Source organism: Podarcis liolepis (genome assembly GCF_965112155.1).
Source record: "Podarcis liolepis genome assembly, chromosome: 11".
Taxonomy (NCBI): domain Eukaryota; kingdom Metazoa; phylum Chordata; class Lepidosauria; order Squamata; family Lacertidae; genus Podarcis; species Podarcis liolepis.
The window spans coordinates 45,250,990-45,276,647 of NC_139565.1; the positions used below are offsets into that span (position 1 = coordinate 45,250,990).

The 25,658-nt window shown below is 43.0% G+C and overlaps 1 protein-coding gene across 1 annotated transcript in view; it reads left to right on the forward strand.

The window, feature by feature from the left end:
- HCN1 (hyperpolarization activated cyclic nucleotide gated potassium channel 1) overlaps positions 1–25,658 on the forward strand; it is a 182,826-nt gene that overhangs the window by 104,257 nt on the left and 52,911 nt on the right. Inside the window, exons 3-4 of the mRNA XM_083465833.1 lie at positions 1,655–1,816; positions 19,298–19,516. Coding sequence (XP_083321959.1) covers positions 1,655–1,816; positions 19,298–19,516 — 381 coding nt within the window. The remainder of the gene's footprint in view (positions 1–1,654; positions 1,817–19,297; positions 19,517–25,658) is intronic.

Consider the following 25,658-nt stretch of genomic DNA (forward strand, 5'->3'; position numbering starts at 1 on the left):
GTCTGACTTAGAGTTAAATTGGATTTGGAAAGTGTTTCTGAAATGCCAGCCAGTTATAGTTAAGTGCCTAAAAATGGACCAGACCAGACATTTAGGCTTCTAGGTTTAATAGTTTGGGCCATGAATGTCTTCTTGACGGGTCCCTTTAATGAGAAAAGATTTGGCCTCCATCCTCACTTCAAATATTAGAAAAATGTCACTATACACCCTTGGCTCAGAAGTTATTTATTTACTTGAGTTCTACCTGTTTCGGTTCTACCTGTTCACTTCTTTCTGACTGCTGCCCTACAGATTGGTTTTAGTTATTTGAGGCTATTAATAGGGAGAAGTGGCTGTGTGGAATGGGGTTAGCCATAGGACCAAGAACCACACATGGGCTGAAGTGGGTTTATAATGACCAAAACTTTAACGGACACCACTCATGGTGTTTGACATGGCATAGGGCCAAGGATTCAGGCATTAGGCAACCAGGCTGATGCCACCCCAGCCCTACCGCCGGTTTGCATTCTAGGATAATGTTGGGGCAGGGTAGGAATATCAGGCTTACCAGGCAGGGATTTGGGTTTGGTGGCTCGACCACCAGTACACTTTCCTCTTCCACCCAGTAGGATTGCTCTGTTAATATAGGCAGTGTGTGTGCATCTCTATATTTTCCTTCAGAAGGCAGGGTGTGGATACATTCAAGCTGCTTTCTCCTGAGCACTGAACACTGTGCTTTGGATAGAAATTTGAGGCAACCGCAATTGTACAACTAAGAAATAATATTTGCATGTTGTCAAGCCCCTACCTAGCTAGTGCCTTAGGGAGACCTACACTGTGGTAGCATTACAGAAGTTAGACAGGAAACCCCAACAACAATAGTATCAAATTCACAGGACAAAAAATAATATTTCTAAAAATACTTCGAAATCATCAGTGATACATTTGATAACAGCAGAATGTTTTGTAAAACAAAATATGTTATAGAATGTTGTTCTTCTACTGCTTATTCTTTTGTGTTTAGAATCAATGCACACTATCCTGCCTCCGGTATTGTTGCAACCATGTAGCGACTCAGCAAATTTTGACCGCACGGCACCCATATGAAGTTTGTGCCATTCCCAAATCGGAAATGGAGAACTGTGTGGATGGAGCATGCTGACTTGCACCTGTGCATCTAAATACTGGGAGAGATGGAAGTTTCCATTCAACCATACTTTCGTTACAGCAGGGAACTTGTGGTCTTCCAAATGTTGTTTCACCCCCAGCCCGTATGGCCAATGGTCAGGGATGTTGGGGCTTGTAGTCTAACAACATCTGGAGGGTCGCAGCGTTCCCATCACTCCTTTAGTGCATACAGAAAATACTTTCCAGGCCAATTTGTCCACCAAAGAAACCTCAAGTATTGTGAAAAAATTCTGAATGGTGGAATGGCCATTCTGAATGGAATTCTGAATGGCCTCTTGAGCTGCCTGGCTCTAGAGGATTTTCTTTATTCTCTGTTGATGAAATATGCTGCTAGACCCCGCTTCAACTGCCAAGATATCAGAGCAGCATACAAAGCTAAAGGAAAACCGAAACAGATTCAGAGTGATCACTTGCCTTGACAAGAGAGAACTCATCAAGTTGCACGGTTTTGGTCTTATTGTCATACAATTTCTAATTTTCTCTACAGATTTTCCACATGACATATGATCTTGCAAGCGCTGTAGTGAGAATCTTCAACCTGATTGGAATGATGCTCCTCCTTTGCCACTGGGACGGTTGCCTTCAGTTTTTGGTACCATTGCTCCAGGATTTCCCGCACGATTGCTGGGTGTCCCTAAATGGTATGGTTGTAAGTATTGTTCATTTTTCATTGTGTTTTTTCAAACGTCCTTTTAAGAGCTGTAATGAAGAAGCCATATATTCAGAGCCTGTTATTTTTCAACAGTATGTACAGTTTGCTAGTAAGGTTTTGAAGGTTGTTTTTTGGCTGATGATGATGATGATGATAATGGGACCAGACATCAGCAATAGATAATCAAGTGGCAAGTGCAGTGAAATGTTTCGATGTGTCCCTGGGCAACCGTGCTGGGAATTTCCATGTGTTTCCTCTGAGCCAAGAGGAAAGCAGGGGAATCTGCCAGACCTGTCAGTCAACCCATCATTTCTCTTTGTCTTGCTTCCTTTTCCTCACCTGCCCGCTGGTTCTGATTCCCTCTTCCCGCTGAGCCTGCCATTCCATCCCTTTTCTTCTCCTTCCTTCTCTTTTCTCTGCTGCTTGTTCCGATTTCTGCCTTTCCCACCCACAATGCAACTGGTACAATGTTATGGCGCAATGCAGAGAGATTCTGACAATGCATTGTGGAAGAACATTGCTGTCCAGCTGTCTGCCGGCTGCTGCTATTCCAGGGCACTTCAGTGGCTGCTGTTCCTAGGCAGAAAAAGTACTGTGTAAAAAGAAAGAGAGAGGGAGAGAGATATAACCTCTTTAGAATAGATGCAGCTGCCCTGGCCTCTCATAGCAAGTCCAAAGTGTTTTAAATCAGGGATGAGGAATCTCAGGCTCAAGGGCCAAATGCAGTTCTCCAGTCCATTCTGTCCATCCCTGCGGACTTTCTCTGGGCCATAACTCTCACTGACCTAACTATGCCCTCCTTGAGTGCTTTTGCCCAGCTGGGATGAGTCCTTGGAATCTGATAATGCCTCTATGCACCTAATGCGTAGGTGGAGGGAGGATGGGTGTAGAGACTTCAGTTGTTGTGGCTGAAACATGGCTTGCTGTGCACTGTATACTGTAAGAGTCACATCTTTTACTCTGCTCATGTCTGCTTCTGTCCCCACTCAATGCGGGGGCCCCTGGAGGGCTGCCCACGAGAGAATGCAACTCTGTTTTGAACCTTCACCTGCCTCCCATTAAAATGGAGATCTTTTGTCTGAAAGCTCCCCATCGTTAACACCAAAAACATAAAGGTGAAATATTCTGGCATGTCTCTAAGAATCTGAAGCACCTGAGGATCTGATGAAAATGACATATAGTTCCCAGGAAATTGATGACGAGAGATGTGTGGGTGCTGGGTTGCAAGAGGCCAGCTGAGAATGACAGAGATGCCCATAGGCTTGAGGAAACAATGGGTTGTGGAGAGATGCAATTGTAAAACTGACTTATAGCACCTAAAGCAAAAAAAGAAGAGAATGAGAAGCGCTGCAAAAGCAGATGGCTCAGGTATTTGGCTAAATGTGTTCTCACCCAAGGTAATTGATTGCTTGCCCCTAGGAACTGCTGACCACTGTGCCACATGGTGAGTCATGCAGCTGCAAACTCTCAGGAAAAAGACTTCTGGATCTGGTTTTGTTCCACCCACCCAGGCTGGCCAGTGAGGTTGGTTGTAGCAGCAGGGCAATTAATCAAGGGTGGGCAGAGGTGAAGGGAGCCAGGGAAAGAATGGAAGGTTCCAGCTGTGAGTGCAAATATATTGTCTGGATGTCAGGTTCATCTGCAGATGGCCTCAGGTCTATCCACTGAGAACCAATAGAGTGGTAGACCTGGAAGCTTCTCAGAGATCAGGCCCATCCAGTCATCAGATCTTCAAGAAATGGAAGGCGTGTTCTCATATTTTAGTTATGGATGTTTATGTATTTATTTGGAGTGTTTACCCACCCATCGCAGTTCAGAAAATGTCCTGTTGGCACCCTTGTCAGATGCCCATATAACTGTGTTATTTGTTTTGAGTTTTCTATGCAAGACACTCAAAAGTTTTTACACAGCTTTTGAAAAACTTGGCTGTCAAAAAAAAAAAAAATGGAAAAGGAAACTCTGAGTGGTATACAGCTTTTTTAAAAAAGAAATACATCTCATCCCCCCCCCCCCCTTATGTACTTCTGACACTTTGACATTTCTGGGAGATGACACTAAATAATGAAAGGCATGGATGTAGGGGGAGATCCTTGAAGAATTCTAAGACTGGCTGTTCTCCAAGTAGAATGTCTAATAATCAGTTATGCTTATGTGCCCAGATTAAATGCGGAGTGATTCATGTTTTGGCACAATGAGCCCTATTTTAAAAATGGGTTAAAAGAAAGTTCAGCATTTTCAAATAAGAAGTAATCTGGAAATGCTGCTTTCCATGGGCAGAGCAATGACCGCCTTGAACCTGTTATCTTTTGTCTGTAAGCGATGATCAGTGATGGATGATCAGTTCAGGAAAAGTGAAATCTCCATAACTCACCTGCCTCTGCAGTACGCTCCCAATGGACAACATGCCTTCTTAGCCTAGCATATGTGCTATGAACCATCAACATTTATGACCCTATAAGTTGCATCTGATTGATGTTACTGTTCATGCCCTTCTTACACAAAGTAATTATTATTTTATACTTCTGCAAAAAAATAAAAAACCATTTGCTTCCAAAATGTGCTAAATTATTAACTTCTCTTTCATTGGGGCATTCCCCACAATTATTCCTTTTTTTGGACAACTGAAGATAATGCAAATGATCATCCTGATTCTGCCAATGGATGTTTGTATTGCTATGAAAGTCTTGCATAGGGGAATGGGAGGCAAATTGTCAGGTTTATTTTCAAGTAGATGAAAGAGAGTTGGGAAGAGGACCTATAAGCTTGCTAGGGGGGATGTCTGAACTTGTTTCTTTGTAATGGTGTAAGAAAAGAAGAAAACAGTGTGATCGATTATGGGACCAGATTCTTCTTTGCTCTCTGCCCCATTGCTGCTGCTGCTCTGTTAGAATCATAGAATTGTAGAGTTGGAAGGGACCCTAAAGGTCATCTGTTCCAACCCCCTGCAATGCAGGAATCTCAGTGTGCTGGTCCTGGGGGCTACCGAGAGGTGAGGTCCGAGTCCAGTCTGAGGTTGATGGTCTGGTATGGAGGTTATCCATCAAAGCTGTAGCTGAGTCCAAGGCGGGGAGTCGGGTGGGGTCAGGAACTCTGGCAGAAGTGCAGGACAGGGTACAGGCAGGAACAGGCTAGCAACAATGTTGCTCCCACAACCTGGGACTGGGGCTGACTGGCTTTTATCTGCCCCGAGGCATAGGGCAGCCCCAGTCCACAGGTGACTCGCCTCCCCTGGCCTGGAGGCGAGCACTCCTCCTGCAGGAACTTAGTTCCCTCCGCCTCTCTGCCCTGAGCCTCTGCAGCTCAGGAGAGGCTGGAGGGTTACCAGACCCAGAGGCAACCTCCTCTTACCCTGACGGGGCTGAGAGTGGAGCATCTGCAGGCAATGGGTCCTCCATCCCCTCAGGGGCCAGAGCAGACTCAGCTGGTGCCTGCACCTGAGGATCCAGCACAGGTGAGGACCCTTCAAGCTCATGCCCGAACTCCGGCTCAGCTGGTTCTGGAGGCGGGGACTCCTGTGTAGGCTGGGATTCCTCAGGTTCAGCCTCTGAGTCCCAATCCCGGGCCATCACACTCAGCTAAAGCATCCATGACAGATGGCCATCCAACCTCTGCTTAAAAACCTCCAAGGAAGGAGAGTCCACAACCTCCTGAAGGAGACTGTTCCACTGTCCCAACAGCTCTCACTTTCAGAAAGTTTTTCCTGATGTTTAGTCAGAAATCACAAGCACTGGGTCACAAGCAGAGATGCTGTTCCACAGAACAGAGGCAGTCACACTGGAAGTCCTGCTGTGAGCTACTGAGGAGTGGGCTTCTGACATTTTAGAGAACGGCTTCGACCCAGTATACCTGAAGGAGCGTCTCCACCCCCATCGCTGAGCCCAGACACTGAGGTCCTCCTCCTCCTTCTGGTGGTTCCCTCACCGTGAGAAGCAAAGTTACAGGGAACCAGGCAGAAGGCCTTCTCGGTAGTTGCCAAGTAGATAAAGAACTACACAACTTTTAGAAGACATCTGAATAGATATGTTGTAAGTTGCCCACAGTGGCTGGAGAAACCCAGCCAGAAGGGTGAGGTATAAATAATAAAAATTAATTAATTAATTAAAAGAAGCAACTATCCTGCAGAACACAGTGGCCAACCGGTCATGTAAAGAGTAAGGTAGTCTCTCAAGTATCTTGATCCCAAGCTGTAGATAGCCTTGGATATTAGTACTAAAGCCTTGAACTTGGCCCAGTAACAGATTGGCAGGTACCACTGACAAGATGTTACATGCTGGCAGATTGCCCCCACCAGCTTAGCTTAGTTGCCACTTTTGACGCTAGTTACATCCTCCAGACCAACCTTACTGATAACCCCACATAGCGTGTGTTGCAGTAATACAGCCTTGAGGTTACCAAGGGGCATGCACACTTGTTGATCAGTTCCGTTGGTACATCATGACATTTGAAAACAGAGCTGTGCAAAAATGTCTGCTTGAAATTCTTTATCCTATTTGTGGGGAAAGAGACAGGACCATTTTACTTTTATTTGCCAAGGAGGAGAGGAGATTATCTTAAAGTTTCTGGAGGGAGGAGCTCATCGTTAGCAGTGGTAGTAACATAGCTTTTTTATTTGTTTCAAAGTTGTACGTACATGTGGCAGCCTAACCACCATTTTGTGTCCTCCACAATGCCCAGGACCTAGTTCCAGGGCATTATGTGTTGGCAGCAGAATTGTTGTGAACATGCACAAAAATGATGGGGAATATGTGGATAAAATGCTGTAAAGGGAGCTACTTTTTCGTGGGGTGTGTGTGTGAAATAAAATTTTAAAAACCCTCGAATGTTTTCTCTGGGAAAATGTCTCATGAGACTTTTTTTCTTCGCATTACATTTCCAACAGACTCTAGAGCTGAGCCCAACTAAATTATAGATTGGATATTTAATTGCATAATCAGCCCTCCTGATAATGGTGATCATTATAGCAACAACAACTACTACTACAACATATAAGGCACCTTTGTTCACAGACCTTTGTGAATGGAATACATTACATTGTTAAATTGCATTGACCTGCATGTAACCCTCAGGGTGAAGGGCCGGCCATAAATGTCTAGAAATCAATCAATAACAGCTAAAAACTAGTTTTATTATTAGTTTACCCAAATTGCCCCAAGCCAACTCTTCCCATCCATTATTATTTTTAAAAGAAGAAGAAGTGTTATGAGTAAAAATAGATAGTTTTCTGCACCTGCATGTTTTCATCTGCTAGTTGTTGGTTTTTTCCTCTATTTTGGAATATTGTTCCTGATGTCTCACTGTGACAATGCCAGTCTCACAACAGCCAAGTGACTGTAGACATCCAGAAACATCTTTAATGATAAATGGCATGTTTGCTGACGCTTCACAAGTGCAGCTTTCCTGACAAAATAGTGACATATCTTCAAAAATGTAATTACTCTAATAAAAAGTAGGTCACCGAGTTGCTGACTGGCACGTCTTGGCAATCTTTGTGCAGCTGCTTTTGTGGCTTCCGCTCCGCATAGATTGGAAACTAAAAAGTGCATATTTCCTGCTGAACTGCTGAAGAAACCAAGTGCCTGAACCAAAGGAACAAAAGCACTGCCAAACCAGCTAGTCTGAATGAAAGGAGCAGATTTTGTATTGTGTTCAGTAAAGAGCCACAGAAAAGACAGCAGAAGTAGGCACAGCTCAGCTACCTTTGAAACTGTGTAAGAACTCGGAGTCTAACCTTCAGTTTGCAACTCCAGGCAGACTTGTGTGAAAGGCCAAGGAAACAACTGGGACTTATTTCCATTGAATGGCCCTGTTTGCATGTAATGCTAAGCTAAACCAAACCATGGACTAGCACAAGTCAGAAAGCATGTGGACTCCTGGAAGGGAGAGTGCTGCTACTTTTCTCCTCCTCTGATCTCTCTGGTGCTGTGTTACACTTAGCTAAACCATGGTTTGGCTTAGTATGTCATCTGAACCCAGGCTTGTGATTTAGCTCTCCCCAGATAAACTAGGAGCTGCAACCACAGTTTGACTTCATGCTACATGCAGATGAGGACTGTGTCTACAAGACAGAAAAATCTCCAGCATTCAAGCAAATATCTGCACATGTGTCTTTGACTACTATCTTCAGTTCTCCTGCTCCAATGGCCAGAGCTGCTGGGCATTCACCAACAACTGGAGAGCCACAGATTCCACACACCTGATATAGAACAATTGGCTGCATATCTACAAAATGTGAGGGCAGTTATTTCAAATGTTCTCCAAGCCCTACACAATCATCCTTTCATTACTCCTGCACATTGGTAAAACAACAGGCAAACGGTATCTTGATACAACAACAACAACAACAACAACAACAACAACAACAACAACAACAACAAATTTATTATTTGTACCCCGCCCATCTGGCTGGGTTTCCCCAGCCACTCTGGGTGGCTTCCAACAGGACACTAAAAACAGAATACTGTATTTTTCTGTGTATAAGACTATTTTTTTATGTGGCCATCTTATACACGGGTAGTGCCGAGAGGGGACGGGTGATTGGTGACAGCCGCAAGCAGGAGATTGTCAGCGGCGATTGGGCAGGTGATTGGTGGCTGTGGCAAGGTCTGCTGATGATTGGCTGCTGCTGCGACAATTGGGAGGGCCATTGGCGGCAGCTGGCAGCAAGCGGGCAGATGATAGGTGGCCTCGGTGAAGCATGCAGTTGGCATTGTGGGTCAGGCAGGTGATCTCTCCGCCCCCCCCAAAAAAAGCTCAACAACCCTGGGCAATCCCACCCCCATTTCCTTAATTTGGTGTCCCTCAAAATAGGGGTCGTTTTATACACGGGGGGGGGGGCGTGTTATACTTGGAAAAATATGGTACTTTACAAATATATATTAAGGCTGTGCAATACATTGCCATATAGTTGAATTGTATTGAAATAACATTGTGATATGTGCTTCAACAAGGCAATATACTGGTGAACAAAAGGTGGAGACTTAACAGCTTCCCAGGGGGTATCTCAGCTGAACCTATACTTTACAGATACTTTGCAGATAATTTGCAGGCACGGGTGTCTCCAGCTTTGTTTGCTGTCTCCTTTCTCCCTCCTAACCATAAGAAATGAAGATAAGCCCTTGCACAAACCAGCAATTTTTTTCAGCTTCACTGGTATATTTCCACTTAAAGGTAAAGGTAAAGTGACCCCTGACCATTAGGTCCAGTCATTACTGACTCTGGGGTTGTGGTGCTCATCTCGCTTTATTGGCCGAGGGAGCCAGCGTACAGCTTCCAGGTCATGTGGCCAGCATTTTGACGTGCACTTTGACTTGCACTTTGATGTGCTTTCGAACTGCTAGGTTGGCAGGAGCAGGGACCGAGCAACGGGAGCTCACCCCGTCGCGGGGATTTGAACCGCCGACCTTCTGATTGGCAAGTTCTAGGCTCTGTGGTTTAACCCACAGCGCCACCTGCGACCCATATATTTCCACTTAGAGCTCAGCTAATTATGCAGAGCCTGCTAACAATCCAGGAGGGAACCCTGCCCCCCCACAGCTGGCTAGACAACCATAGATCCAGCTGCAAAGTAAACAAAGAACATAACAAAGAACTGGAAAGCTCTTCTTTCTTTCTTTCCTCACCCTCACCAGTGGGGGAAAAAGTGTGGGGAAGAGTTTCCATTTTCATTTTCTGGTGGTGTTTATGTTGTTGGTTCCCCCTAAATAGCTTTCCTCCATATGAAAAAGGAAGGGTTTTTTTATTATTTAAAGGAGACTATCTTTTTGCTTGCTGTGTGAGAATGATGAGGAGGGTACCATGGTACACCTGCAGCAGCAGAACCAGACAACTTCATCTGCTCCAGCTGCAATGAAACATGTCTCTCTCATATCAGTCTCTACAGCCACAGCAGGCACTGTAACTCTCCAACAGTTTGACTTCACCCTAGAGACAGACGGATGCCAACCACATCACGATTGATGTTTGCTGTATTTTAGTAACACACACATGCAAATTATCAATTATCAGAGAAGTGAGAGAACAAAAATGTGTGGCAAACTCAGCATGCCCAATGCTCTGTGAACATTCAGTTATGGAACCATGGAGAATCTCAGAGGCTTTTGTTTCATTTCAAAAACAAAACCAGCTAATGTGGATCTCCAAAATGCAGGTGGAGATTTGAAGCAGGAGAATTTTAGAAGCAGCCCTATTTATCTTGCACATATGCGCTTCAGGTTACAGACTCCACTAACCCAGAAATAGTGCTTCAGGTTAAGAACTTTGCTTCAGGATAAGAACAGAAATCGTGCTCCGGCAGCATGGCGGCAGCAGGAGGCCCCATTAGCTAAAGTGGTGCTTCAGGTTAAGAACAGTTTCAGGTTAAGTACAGACCTCCGGAACGAATTAAGTACTTAACCCGAGGTACCACTGTAATGGGAATAGCACCAATCAGTTCAGAGGACAAGGCTTCCATCACCAGAACCTTTTATATGGAAGTACTGTACTAGGTGGTTTTGGAGACGATGCTTATCCCAGTGATTATTGCACCAGAGTTAGGGTTAGCAAGATTGTTTTGCTTTGTGAAATAGAGTTGTGTGCAAATGGCCTCTCAAAATTTCCCTTTGTGTTTTAGGGGCAGAGAAATTGGGACAACTTTGCTGAAATTCCCCAGAAGCAGCATATACTTTCCAACAGTTTCTCAGGGTTGGGGCACTCGCTTGCAGTAGCTTAGCTTCACCACACACAATCTCTTTTTCTGTTGCTGTTGGCAGCCTGACCCCACAAACATGAGGGCCATTGAATTTAATGGGCTTACTCCCAGGTAATGGCTATAGCACTGCAATCAATGAGAGGAAGTCGAGTCCCTCGAATGCATTTTTCTCTTTCTCTGGGTAAAAGAGGCAGAATGATGGCTATAAAGAGAATAAACTGGCATTTTATGTACCTTCTAAGTTTCCATATATGCTCTGTTTTTCTTCTTTCTTTAGTGATGGCTAAATAGCTCCCTGTAGAGAAATGCATCAACATATGTATCTCAGGATCCTACTTTTGCAACAGTTTTGCTAGTTATCTAACACATGGGACTGGGATGTAAGAACTCATTTTGCAAAACTCTATTCCTATGCAAGTCTCCTTGAAATGAATGGAGGCTTTGCAGAAACAACATCATGATGAATTGTTCCTTAGATTGTAGGCCCGGGAGTTGTAGGTAGAATGCAGGTTTAGCAATTCTCCCAAGGCCTTGCAACAGCAGAATGCCATTTTAAATACAAAGAACAGACAGTTCCTGAAACCAAAGAGAGTAACTTACTGGTCTTGTTTGCACGTAGCACTAAACCAAATACAGTGGCTTAGCAAGAGCAAGCACGTATTTCGGTACTCAAAAAGAAATTTACAGCTGCTTTACTCCTCTGCCAGTCTTCCTGTTGCCACTGTCTGGAGCTAAGTCATGGTTTGGCTTAGTATTCCATTCAAACCTAAGCTTGTGGTTTGTTTTCCCCAGACAAACCATGAGCAGTAAACCTGGAACAAATCTGGCTTGTTGGGAGTGATACAAACCACAAGTCCAGGTTCACCCATGACACTAAGCCAAACCATGGCTTAGTTTTTGGTAGAGGGATGACAGCAATACTGGAGGAAGAGGAAAATGAGTTGTGATTTTCCTTGTCGGTACCCACATGCTTGCTTAATCCATAGTTTGGCTTAGCATAGCATGTGAACCAGGCCACTAACTGCAACTGAAATGACACATGAACACAGAAGCATAGGTACAACGGGTGCTTGCTTTAGGAATGAGATTGAATCATAGAATTGTAGAGTAGGAAGCCACCCTGAGGATAATCTAGTCCAGCCCCCTGCAATGTAGGAATAAACAGCTGTCCATTATGGGGATCAAACCTGCAACCTTGGTGTTATCAGCCCCATTCTCTAACCAGCTGAGCTATCCAGGCTGTGTGAATTTTTCCTGGAGATTTTCCAACCTATGATAGGGCATTCCATTTGTAGTCCCTAGAGATCATTGCCTGGAATCCATTATATTGTCCTTTTTTATTCCCCTGAGATTTTGAGGGGCAATTTTAACCATGCTGATTAATTTATTTATCACTGCCTGTATAGTTTTTGTGGCTTTTACCTTTTTTTAAAAAAAACTTATTTATGTACATGCTATCTGTTTTATTCTTTAAAAAAAACAAACTGCCATACGAATATGCTTGAAGAGCAGTATTAAATACTTAGAATAAACATTCCCTACCTTGTTTTCTTGCCCCCAATTTTTGCTTCCTGTGAAATGGCAGAATTAAGCAACAACATTAACATCTTTACATTTTTAGAACTCCCAATGTAGTTTTCCTTTAAAGAAGACTAGCAGGTGGATTCTATATTTGCGCTGCAGAGTAATTTTGTAGATCATCCTGTAATCAGAACACCATGGCTTGGTGCTCAGATGTGAATAGATATGCTATGTTTCCGTTCAGAAAGGTGTTTGAAATTATTGCTAAGCATTTCTGCACTTTCTAGTGGCATTACCATTATGCTATTTACACTGTGACAGGGGACCCTTTTTCTACCAGGGGGGCACATTCCTTTCCAGGCAACCTTGTAAGGGGCACATGTTAGTAGTGAGCAGGGCCAGAGTCAAATGTGAGTGGAGCAACAAATGTAAATTTGCCTGTGTATAGTAGACTAGTTTCTAAGGATCCCTCTCTCTCCTCCAACTGGGCAAGAAAGAGGCATTATCAGAATTCAAGGACACAATCCAAGCAGGTGAAAAACATTAAGGGTATAAAGCAGTGAAGGGTGTAGCTTGGAGAGAGTATCAAGAGGGGTCTAGAGGGCTGCATTTGGCCACCAGACCTGAGATTCCCCAAAGAGCATATATGCTATGTGTAATTATTGTAGAATTCTTAAGGACTGGCTCTGAGATATATAAATGATGCAAAGTGGATATTGGGCCAAGCTATCCTGTAGCCTATAATTTGAAGGGGGGAGGAGATGTATTCTTCTTCTTTGGCAATCACTCGTAGCCAAGTAAGATTGTCTTCCATAAACACGGTTTTAACAATGAGTCCGTAAGTGACTGTGGAGGCCAACGCTGGATCCACACCCCTGGAAACATCAGCAAAGTCCACCCTGCTGCCCACAGACAAAAGTAACCAATGAATTCAGGTCTACAAGGAAACAAACAACTGAATCAACATGCGCACACAGCACACACAATTATTTCAGAAACTTGCCTTTCCATGAGTCCCAGTAGCACAGGCAGCCATGACCCCACTTCTGCCAATCTCCAGGCATCTCTGTAGGCAGGAGAGGGTCAATGTTCAGTGATAGAGCACCTGCATTGCATGCAGGTCTTAACTTTAATTCCTGCCATCTCACAAGTACGGCTAGAAATGTCCCCTGCCTGAAACCATGGTGAGTTGCTGCCAGCCAGAGTAGTTAATACTGAACTAGACGGACACTAAACGGTGTTTCCATGCACTGCTCTGATTCTCCAGAAGCAGCTTAGTCATGCTGGCCACATGACCTGAAGCTGTACGCCGGCTCCCTCGGCCAATAAAGCGAGATGAGTGCTGCAACCCCAGAGTCAGCCATGACTGGACCTAATGGTCAGGGGTTCCTTTACCTTAGACGGACAAAGAGTCTGACTTGGTGTAAGGCAAGTTCCTTTGTCCCAAGGGTCCATCTCCTCTTGAGCTGCTTATAACTAGAGTAAAACACACTAAGAAAAGGGAAGAGAGTACCCACTGTACAGCACCCAGGCAGGACCAGATAGCGGACAGGTACACAGCCCCCCCCTGAGAAAGTGGTTCAGGACCCACTAAGGCAGGGAACAACTCTTTCTGCCAATCAGCCAATGCTAACAGTCAGAATATACAACAAGGTGAATGGTTACATTTAAAACGTAAAGCAGGTAGGATCACAGCATGCATAAAAACATCAAGGCTCGTGTTTAACATGCTTCCATCTTGGCTAATTTCACAAAAAAACAATTTGAGATTATAAGATTGCCCCTGTGTTCCTCTGATCCACTGGCTTGAGCATAGATGTTTACATTCAGCATCTTACTGCTGTGAATTCCTGGGGCATGGAAATGTAAATTTCCATAAAGACTGTTTCTGCACAGGAGGTGCTTTAAACTTGGTGGTTTCCACATTGTATACCGAGTATTTCTGCAAAATGCATTGTTTGCTGTGGAAAGTATGCATCAGCTGAGGGATGTCCCCCACCCCCACAGTTTTTTTGTAAACAGCTTCCATTGCCTTGGAGGTTCCATTTGCACTTCTTAGAGAGAGAACATGCTGTGGAATAGCTAGTCAGGTTTATATCACTTCACTCCTTCAACTGTCTGTCTCCAAGACTTGTTACTATATAAAACTTAGGAATCATCTGTTTTTATTTTCTTATCAGATCACCACTGTTACCAAGTCAAAACTTGGCTTGGCCATAATCTGTCAGCAGTAGTCTGTTGTATAATGTCTCAGTTACTAACCACGCTATATTTTCAATATTTTAATTAACAAAAGAGGACAAGGAAGGAGAAGCAAGCTAACTTTCTAACAAGTCACAGAGACATTCCGAGAGAAGGATTTTAATTCCAAGAGGAGAAAAAATTCTGCAGATATAAGGGACTTCATTTTCTTAATTTACTAAAGAGAAGAATTCTAGACTGAGGCTGTGCATGTTACCATTTGCACTATATCCAGAAACCCACTACTGTTTCTTTTAAAGCTGTGAACACACGTTAGCCACCATCTATATCTATTCTGTACTTTCTTGAAAAATACTACTGCCGAACCAGCTTCAGTTCAAAGGAAAACCCAGTATGCCTTAAAATGTTGCTTTGCTAATGAATATTGCAAATCCTTCTGTGAGAAAAGAATGAGGCTGCTGTGTTCAGAGCAAAAACAAAACTCAAAGCATTTGTGCTCAAAATATCACTGGAAACAGCCAATAATTTATTTTCCCTTTTGCTGCAAAGCAGAAGCATCTGCTTTGGGGCAATAATTCTGCAGACCTGCACCACCAGGCTGTGACAGCTGGAACTAGCCTGGCGTAACAAGAGAAGGAAAGCCCCATTTAGGCAATAACCTTCAAGCTTCAAAATTTCTGAATCAATTTATATCCGAATGTGGGTGTATGGATGAGTGATGATAAGCCTTGCCTAAGGGACGAAGCTGCTGTGTGGCAACAGAGCTGATTTGCTTGACGAGAGAAACTCCCAGGAATAACTTCATCAAAACTTGAAAACACCATTAAACAACAGATGGTTACCTGAGATGGTGGCTGCCTTGTAGTTTTGAGGATGGCGAATGCACATTTCTACCTGTGACGATGAATCAATCATCCATCCTCAAACTAGAAAGAGTGCGTGCCTTGCCATCTGTCCTGGCAATAAAATAAAATAAAAGGTATCAGAGGGTGAGGCTGTGGATTAAAGAACAATTGAACAACAACATCAGAGGTCACCAAACATTTTAGGCCAGTGGACACATTTGGAATCCCCAGCTGGCATGGGCAATGGTGAGGACAGATGGAAATTGTAGTTGTCAACATGCAAAGAGCATCAGGTTTGGGAAGGCTGGCTAATGTGGAGCTCAGTTGGTAGAGCTCCAGGCTGTGGGTTCAAGCCCCACGTTGGGCAAAAGATTCCTGCATTGGGTTGGACTAAATGACTCTTGTGGTCCCTTCCAGCCCTACAGTTCTATCATTCTATGAAGGGTAGTAAAGGTAAAGATAAAGGTAAAGGTAAAGGTAAAGGGACCCCTGACCGTTAGGTCCAGTCGTGACCGACTCTGGGGTTGCGGCATTCATCTCGCTTTATTGACTGAGGGAACCGGCGTTTGTGGACACATTTGGAATTTTAAGAAGGTGTTGTGGGCACCAGTCCCAAATGTCTGCCTGCCTGCCTGCCTGCCTGGCTCTCTCTCTGTAATATCAGAAAATGGTTGCTGTGGGGGTGTCACAATGGTTGCCACATGAAATAGGACTTACAAAATGGTACAGGAACATCCTATCCACTCCCCAGTCAGCCATCCCATCAATGAGGGAAGAGGCAGCTACGTCAGCCGCTGCTGTGTTCGGCAATCTGTTCTGAACAGCTGAGTGGCCAGGTCTGGCATCCAATGAAATGAGAGCATGTTCAGGGAATGCTGGAAAGGTGAAGCCACTGGAAACAGGAACTGAGCAGGAAGAGCAAACCGTCTCTTCCGTATTGTGGATTTTTGAGGAGGGAGCATTTACACAGATCTTTCACGGGCAGCATATGAGGTAGTGGTGGTCACATGGGCACCTGCAGGTGCCACATTAGTGACCCTTAATCTATGTGAAAGATGTGCATTGCCTTTGGAGATGAAAGACATGGCCAAAGAGGTGCTTTTCAGCCATTCCGGTCCTCCTGGCCTCCACTTGCTCTTCTGCCTTCCCTGTTTAACCATGTCCCTTTGCATGGTGGGATGGGAAAGGGCACTTAGGTGCCATACATTTCATACACCAATGTTTATGATGAATACTGAAGGGGGGGGAATGAATTCTACTTTCTCTCAGGCTGTGGTCAGCAACCTAGAGAGTCTCTTGATCAGAAATGTAGGTCTCCCTCAGTGTTGAGTTTGCACCTGTATAATAATAATAATAATAATAATAATAATAATAATAATAATAATAATAATAATTTATTATTTATACCCTGCCCATCTGGCTGAGTTTCCCCAGCCACTCTGGGCGGCTTCCAATCAAGTGTTAAAACAGTACAGCATTAATATTAAAAACTTCCCTGAACAGGCCTGCCTTCAGATGTCTTTTAAAGATAGGATACCTGCTTATTTCCTTCACATCTAAAGGAAGGGTGTTCCACAGGGCGGGTGCCACTACCGAGAAGGCCCTCTGCCTGGTTCCCTGTAACCTCACTTCTCGCAGGGAGGGAACCACCAGAAGGCCCTCGGAGCTGGACCTCAGTGTCCGGGCTGAACAATGGGGGTAGAGACACTCCTTCAAGTATACAGGACCGAGGCTGTTTAGGGCTTTAAAGGTCAGCACCAACACCATTATTATTATTATTATTATTATTATTATTATTATTATTATTATTATGCCGCTGAGCTGCCTTGTTTCCATGCAAGGAGGGTTGGAGGAAGCCCACTTCCCTGAACTTAGAAACCTAGCATGCCAGGAAGAAACATTCAGTTTATTCTTCTCAGTGACATACCCAGAGACATTTTTCAAACAGGATTATTTTGTTCCAGGAAAGCGTTCACACATGCAATTGCCTGCCTGCAGCCTTTAAGTGGCACAGTATAGGAAAATGACGGTGTCGCTTTAGCTGATAATATACTGCTTATTGTAAAAAGAACATATTTCCAACAGAACAAGTCAGTTACAACTAATTGAGTCGCACTGCTTGCTCTGTTAGTCGTTGAAATCTTCTGCATGTCTTTTCAGAAGTAAGCTCCACTGAGTTAGTGGATATTGGATTGCAGCTTAGCTTCATCCTGGTTATCTTTTGCTGTGTGGGACCTCTGTGTGGGAGGCAGTATTCCTTGACTAAGCAGCGTAGAAAAGACCCTTAAACACAGAAGATGCACTGTATTTAAACACTGATTACTAAGGAAGACCTATAAATTAAGGCTTAGACTTGGTAGACTAATTGCAAATAATCAGCGACCGGTGCTTTTTACAAACGTGAAGATTTCCTGACATCCTCAAGCTTTATTACATAATCAATCCTTGGATAAACAGCTTTCGTATTTGCCACAATTACTGTCTTTAATAGGTTATTTCCCCCCTCAAATTAATGTTTTTCTATTTATATCAGTTAAAATGGATTACTACTAAGCTGAAGCCAGCGATAAACTCGATGTCAAATAAGAAATTAAATGCCCCCTTTCCAAGGTAGATGGCATGCTTCTTCCAGCTCCTCTGAGGAGCAGAAGATATTTTAAAACAAAACAAAAAAGCTGCATTTTTGTAGGAGCTTTTGGCAGGAAGGAGGCTAACAAAATAACAGAATAGCCCTGTTTTAAAAGTCGACGTGGAAATAAAAGATTTACAGTTTGGATTACGTGTTTCTAAAAACCATCTGCTTTGGACCAAAGTGTATGGGGGATGGAGATGTGTGTGTGTATTCACCTGAGTCATAGAAAACCCACACTTACCTAAACCTCAGTCCATATATCCTTTGCACACCATGGTGGAAATCCATGCATGATCTCTGACTGAGTAAATTACAAGAAGGTCATCTCCTATCCTGTGCTTCAGCAGTCTGAGGCATGGGTGACTCCGGGTTGCTGCATTTAGACTCTGCACACAGCGCTAAACAGATATTCTCTGCTATCTGCTCTTGCAGCCAATTCCCTGTTCAGAGGAGGAAGAAGGAAGGGCTGGGGAGTCAGTTCACCCCTCCCTCTTTAGCCATGTAATCAGCACTGTCAGAGGTTTGCAACATATTACTTATTGCCAGCCTTCCCCATCCTGGTGCCCTCCAGATGTTTTTGAGTACAGCTTCCATCATCCCCAGCTGGCATGGGCAATGGTGAGGACAGATGGAAATTGTAGTTGTCAACATCCAAAGAGCATCAGGTTTGGGAAGGCTGGCTAATGTGGAGCTCAGTTGGTAGAGCTCCAGGCTGTGGGTTCAAGCCCCACGTTGGGCAAAAGATTCCTGCATTGCAGGGGGTTGGACTAAATGACTCTCGTGGTCCCTTCCAGCTCTACAGTTCTATCATTCTATGAAGGGTAAAGCTATATTAAAAGTAAAGGTAAAGGGACCCCGACCGTTAGGTCCAGTCATGACCGACTCTGGGGTTGCAGTGCTCATCTCACTTTATTGGCCGAGGGAGCCGGCGTTTGTCCGCAGACAGCTTCCGGGTCATGTGGCCAGCATGACTAAGCTGCTTCTGGTGAACCAGAGCAGTGCACGGAAATGCCGTTTACCTTTCCGCCGGAGTGGTACCTATTCATCTACTTGCACTTTGATGTGCTTTCGAACTGCTAGGTGGGCAGGAGCAGGGACTGAGCAACGGGAGCTCACCCCGTCGCAGGGATTTGAACCGCCGACCTTCTGATCGGCAAGTCCTAGGCTCTGTGGTTTAACCCACAGCGCCACCCGCATCCCTTAAAGCTATCTTACTAGTTATCAAAATAGTACTTATTTATTTATTTATTTATTTATTTATTTATTTATTTATTTATTTATTTAAATGCATTGATCCCAAGGCCTTGAATGTCTTCTTTTCTTTCCCTTTCACCCAGTGAGCTTAAGAATACAATATTGGTAAGGAAATCCAATGTGTGAAACAGTTTTCTGTGCGATTGTATCGATATCTGACATCCTCGAAGGCATTATTGTGACGATGTAGTGATAATGAATATCCCTTTTAACATTTCTGAGTTATGTACTGCAAGGATGCTCCTTCAAGATAAGTTATCTTCTTCTGACATAGGCTCAGATTCCTTTGTTGCCCTAGCTGACTCAAACCCTTTCTCTGTTACCTTTCTCTGTTGCAGAATGATTCCTGGGGGAAACAATACTCATATGCTCTCTTCAAAGCCATGAGCCACATGCTTTGCATTGGTTATGGAGCCAGAGCCCCTGTCAGTATGTCGGATCTCTGGATCACCATGCTGAGTATGATTGTGGGGGCCACCTGCTACGCCATGTTTGTGGGTCATGCAACAGCCCTGATTCAGTCTTTGGATTCATCACGGCGTCAGTACCAAGAGAAGGTAATTTGCTCTGAAATACGACTTTTGTTTTCAAAGCCTCTAGTTATCAAGTTGTGTTAAATCTTGTGGGGTGGAGTTTTCACAGAATCTGTTCAGATAAGAAAGAGAGAGAGAAGTGATAGATAATTGCCTGGTTCGCATGTAACACTAATCCATGGTTTGTTGACCAAACCATGAGCTAACCACAAGTAGACCGTTGTTTATTTCTCCAAAGCTTGCCTTATTTTTTAGCTGCTGTCGCCTCCCGTGTTTGTAGCTTGGGGAACTGCTGAGGTGAAATAGCCAGACAAACTATGGTTAAGGAAATTTGCACCAAGCCATAGTTAAAACAAACTAAGGTTCATAAGCCAATGACAAATCATGGCTTCAGATTGTGGCTTGTTGACAGGAAACAAAATATAGTTAAACCTGTAGGTAGAGTTTGGATGATCAAACAGCCATATCTGAATAAACCATGGCTAAATGTTATGTGCTAACCAAGAGGATAAAGCCACAGAGAATATGCTGGGGCAGGGAGGATAATACCATCTGTGAGAATTTCTTAGTATTCATAATCAAGTATTGTACATTCCAAATGCTTATTAAACCCATCCTGTGACACATAAGAAGTTATTGAACTTCATGTGCAGCTTCCTACTGAAATTATCTGTGTGATTTGATCCTGTTGTCCTGTCATATACTACGTTGTGACAAACAGTGTATATGTGTATAAGTATCAGAAAAATGTAATTTCCTTCCTTAGGAATGTCACCCTCTGTAGATTAGAAGGAGAAAAACAGCCACCAACGATTATACCTGCAATTTATTTTGCTTTAGTGTCAGTTATACAGTAGAAAATACTTATAAACAGAGGGAATAAATGTGGGCAAAAGACCAGCTTTAAAGAATAAAGTGTTTATAATACATTTTAAGGAGATTCTGCAGGGTGGGGATTGAGGCAACAGATACTGTTCGATCAACAAGGTTGCAGGAAATTCAATGAGGGAATGAACTGAAAATAGGAAGGTAATATAAAACTTTCTGTTAACAAAAGGCTCAGTTGATCTAAATGGGGAGGGAACAAAAGAACCTAAAGCAGTAGGCATTTTGATCAGCAGCAGATGAAACCTGATCATAGTATCTTCATCGGGAGAAGGATGCAGTAATGAGGGTTTGTGAAGACAGAGGGTTGATGTAGAATTGTCAATGGCAGGTAGTTGAGTTGGATGTTGGCATTCAAAGTAAATATCTGAACAAAGGAGAAGATGCTAGAGCTGAATCAAGCTTGGAGACCAGATTCATGCTTTGTTATATCACATTTAGACTGCTGCATTGTTCTCCACAGACCCCACCAGCCCCATGAAGAGTGTCTAGATCCATGGTTCCCAACGTGGGGCACACACCCGACAGGGGGTCAATTTGATTTTTAAGAGGGGCAATTTGATAATGAGTTAGACCAAGTTAATGACCTTTTAGGCTTCCTCCACGTGAACAGGAGTTCACTTTTTGAATAATAACAATCATATGTCATGGGGGGCATCAGGATTTTAGAGATGCTTAGGTGGAGCATGGCCAAAAAAAGGTTGGGAACCACTGGTTTAGATGCTTCATTTGGTACAAAATGCAGTTGCTAGACTGCTAGGCAGTATCAGGATTATATTACTCCAATATTGAAAGATCTGTGCTAGTTGCCAGTGTTTCCCAGACTCGGTTAGAGATGTTAGTTTAGGATACTGCTACCTGTAAGACATCCTCTTGATGGTGTGCATGAAAGGATTTTCTCCTGTGTGCCTCCCAGATTGTGGAATATGCTCCTTTCAGAGCTACCTTTGGTCCCCGCCCTCTCTGTTTTAGAAAAGTTAACAAGACACATTTTTATGTGTCCTTTTAAACGTTTTAGTAGTGTTTGAAATGTTTTCTGTTGCTTGTAATGTTTATATTATGTTTTTGATTTTGATTTGATAGTTTTCAGAAATGTGATGTTTCTATAAATACTATAGTACAAATGATTTTTGGCTTGAGAAAATCATGGATTTTAGAATGCTAGTATTGGGTGATTCTTTAAATTTTAATACTCATCAGCTGTTACTTAAAAGATTACGACTTGACAATATATATGTGAGTTCATAGTGTAGTGCAAGAGAAAATGTAAATTTGTAGAAACATTTATTTAGAGTAAACGGTACTAAATACTGGCTTTCCCGACTTTGTATGGAAGCTGAATTAATACCCTTATGTTCAAACTCAGGTAGCATTTAACAATTGCATTTTTTTGTACAACAGCAAGTAAACCATTAAATTAGATTTTCATTTACCCGTTTCACTCACATAAACAAAGGAAACACTGAATTAAATGGTTATTTATTTTTCTTTGTCGTGAATAATTATTCCCCCCACCCCAGAATTTTGAAAATCCTGTAATATTTTGATTTCCACAAGTCAACCCTTGGTGGCCACTTGTTGGTGGAAAGTTATCATATATAAATTAAAACAAATGTAAATCATTAGGCAATTAAGATTTATGTTTGAAATCACCCTTATGCTTTTTGAAGGTCTTTGAGAGCCAGGAGTTCGTATTAGGTTTCTCCATACATTCCCTCTGTGATATCTGGCACTGGAAGACTCTTGCTATTAAGATCTGATAGGGCAGACTACCTCTACCATGTCCATTGATTGCAAATCCAGAATTACCTAATGCATAGTCTGCCTGCAGAGGATGCCCTTTTATTTGTGCATATTTTGGCTGGGTTATCTTAAGACGTTATCTATTTTGAGTCTCTTGGGATCTACCGTTCAGATAGAAAAACAAAATATTAAAGTTGAAATTATAGACAGAAGCCATCACCTGTTTCTTTGGCTCTAGTACTGCTTTTTTTGTTTCACCCTGTGTCCCTTGTGGGCCTGAAAACTGAATGCACTGAATGATACTGAGTGAGTATCATGCAAGCCTCTGATAAGGATTATTCTCTTTTGCTTACAAAGAGGATAAATGGCTGTTTCAAAGACTAGGTTTCTTTGCTGCCTGTTCTGTCACCACATTTCTGCATGTTAAAAATAGGCTTATTTTCCTGTAAACATTTATTTGACTAAAGGAGGATATAAAATCCATCAGGAGAATTATCAGTATTTCTATGATAAAAGGGTGCTGGGATTCTTTTACATCTGGATGCATTTTTCTTGTCTTGAAATCCAGATAATTTCAAAATGTACTAAGGAAGAGTGCTGCTGTTGTTTTTCTGGTCTTGTTTCTGTCCTTCTTTTTTAGCGTTTGTATTTCATGCCACATAATAGATTTCGACTTTGACAGATACTTGAGCAAACTGATAGTAATAATCACTTTGGTGCCACCTGCTTTAGGGAAATAATCCATCAGCTGCGTTTAGTATTAAACTTCTGTAGGCTAGCTTCCATGATGCAAATGTCAGAATTGCCGAACAGCTTCAACCAACAAAATCCACCTGCCCAAGATTTTGATGGCTGTTTTCAGGACCCTTTGGTATCAGAGGTCTTCTGTTCCCAACCTCTGATATTTCAGTAATTTGAAACCATTGAACAGTCTGCTTGAACTTTTCGAAATTAGATGGTTTCAGATAGTTTGCAGAATGGACAAAAGGCTGGAAGCTGTTCAGAATTTGCAGGAGACAAAAGCAGATTAAAGGACAATGGCTGACAACTCAAATGGCCACTGAACTAGAGCATGCTGAACAAAGGAGCAGTGGGCTACAAAAACATGCCTGCGCGCGCGCGCGCACACACACACACACACACACACACCATGCAGAGTGCTCACCCCTTTTCCACCAACATTCCTCCATACCATCTCCCTTCCCCTGCTTTTTCAGATTCTTTTCATAGACAGCTCTGAACAGCCAGAATTCTTGGCAGACTCATGATAGCCTTAGTTCGTTGGAGTGAGCAAGTGACTTCTGCTATGCTTGTGGTATTCTTGTAGAAGATCATTGGTTCTTTTTCATCCCCAATATTCTCTGTATATTCGTTGCAATTCTCCAAATAACCCTCCCAAAATATGGTATAGACATTTAATACAAATAAAATACATATGTCATGTATAAATACAGTTGTTTTTCTCCTGGATTCTACCTGCTCTAGAGATGATAAATAGCACAATCCTTTCCCCACACCCCATTTTCTTTGTCATGGGAATTTACCTGTAAAACGTCCTTTCAGCTTGAGACATGCAGTGGTTTTCTCACAGTATTCCACAGGAATATGCACAGTAAGCTCATTGCGAAGACAGCAGCTTTTTCATAGCAAAATTAAATCAGTTCTGTGGGAAAGACGTTAGACAGGGAACCTAACTTTGCAGGCATCTTTCTGTGTATGTGCTTGAACCTGCTGCCTTTTACTGGGAGATTCCTAATGAAAGAAGCCCAAGGTTGCAATCCTGCAGATCTACGTGTGCACAGCCTGATCTAGTACACATTACAAGCTTTTAAAAAACCATGTTTCAGGCTGCTGAGATTGGAGGTGTTTGTGACAAGGATGGCCTATCATCTCCACCTGATAGCTCAGTTGGTATAGCATGAGACTCGTAATCTTACGGTCGTGGGTTTGAGCCCCACATTGGAAAAAAGATTCCTGCATTGCAAGGGGTTAGACTAGGTGACCCTTCTGCTCCCTTCAACTCTATGATTCTATGATGTTGGTCCCAAAAGAATTCATGGGAGAGCAATACAAAGTGATTAAGAGTTTAGAACCAATTTTCAGCTCTTAATAGGGCGGGGGAGCAATTGGGGGCATATATTTGGTCATTTGTTTTTAATGGAAAGTTTATTATTCTTATTCTTCTTATATTCCACCTTTCCTCCAAGGAGCTCAAGGTGGTATACATGATTCTCCCTGTTCCCAATTTTATTCTCACAAGAACCCTGCAAGGTAGGTTACACTGAGAGGCAGTGATAAGCCCAAGGTCACCAAGTTAGCTACATGGTTGAGTGTGGATTTGAACCTCAGGTCTTGGTCCAGTCCTCTAACTGCTACACAATGCTATCTCAAAGTTCCCCCTAAACCAATGAGACTACATGCTGAAAACTCGGTAGCCCAGTGTGTGAACAACTCTATACATAGTTCTCTGGTGTACTGCTGAATATTTGCATACTAATCGTCATGCTTTAGCAAAGTCCATCCTGAAACTCTCCAGCCAGAAATGAAATAGAAGAACTGAGTGCTCAGATATCAAACATTTGCTAAGACTGGAACCAGGGGTTCAGTTTACAAACCAAGAGTAGCTACCATGGTGCCTTTCAGATTTTGCTGCACTATAAAGCTGATGGGAGTTGTAGTCCCATACCTCTGGAGGGTCTCAGGTCGAAAAAGTCTGGAATTCACTGGTATCTGAGGCAACCTGAACATTGATAGTACAATACCGAGAAATAAAGGAGCGCTTAGAGGCCTTCAGCTCTAACCCATACATGGCATGCCTATCGTTTCATTGCTCCATGCTAGAGAACTGTATACTTCATGATTCACAAATGCATAAGTTCGAACAATGAGAGTCAAGTTACTGGAAAGAAAAACATTTGTGATAACATCGCTGAAGGCTTGATCCATATATGCAGGTCATCACCTTGCAATCATCAAGCAATAAACATGTGTGTTAACCAGCCCTCTGTGGGTTCCCTGCTGTCGTTTGACAGGCTGAGAGATTGCTGGAAAATCTTGTGTTTCCTCTACCCTTTTCCCCTCAGTGTCCATGCACATGCAAAGCAATACTGTGATCCATATCGCTGGGTTCACTGAAGTATTAATTTGTTTTTTTTTTCACTTCTGTATTTCAAAGCATTAGTTTGATCCTTGGTGTGCTTTGCTGGCTCTTGTTGACTGCTGAGACCACATAGTTAATATTTCCGGTGGAAGTGTTCCGTGGACGACTCCTTTAGCCTGTGCCTTATCTCCTACAAAGTGGAATCGAAGCTTTCTGATTCTATTGAAGATGCAAGATGAAACAAAATATAATATTGCATGATCGATATTTGTGGCAGTTTAGCGGGGGGGGGGGACACAGCAAAAGAAATCTGCTGAAAGGTTTGTTGAAAAAGTACAGTGTGTAAAAAAATTATCTCTATGATAGTCTAAAGATTTTTACCAGGGAAGTGTTTTGATGCATCTATTTTTATTTTGTGCAGTGTATGTGTGTGTAACA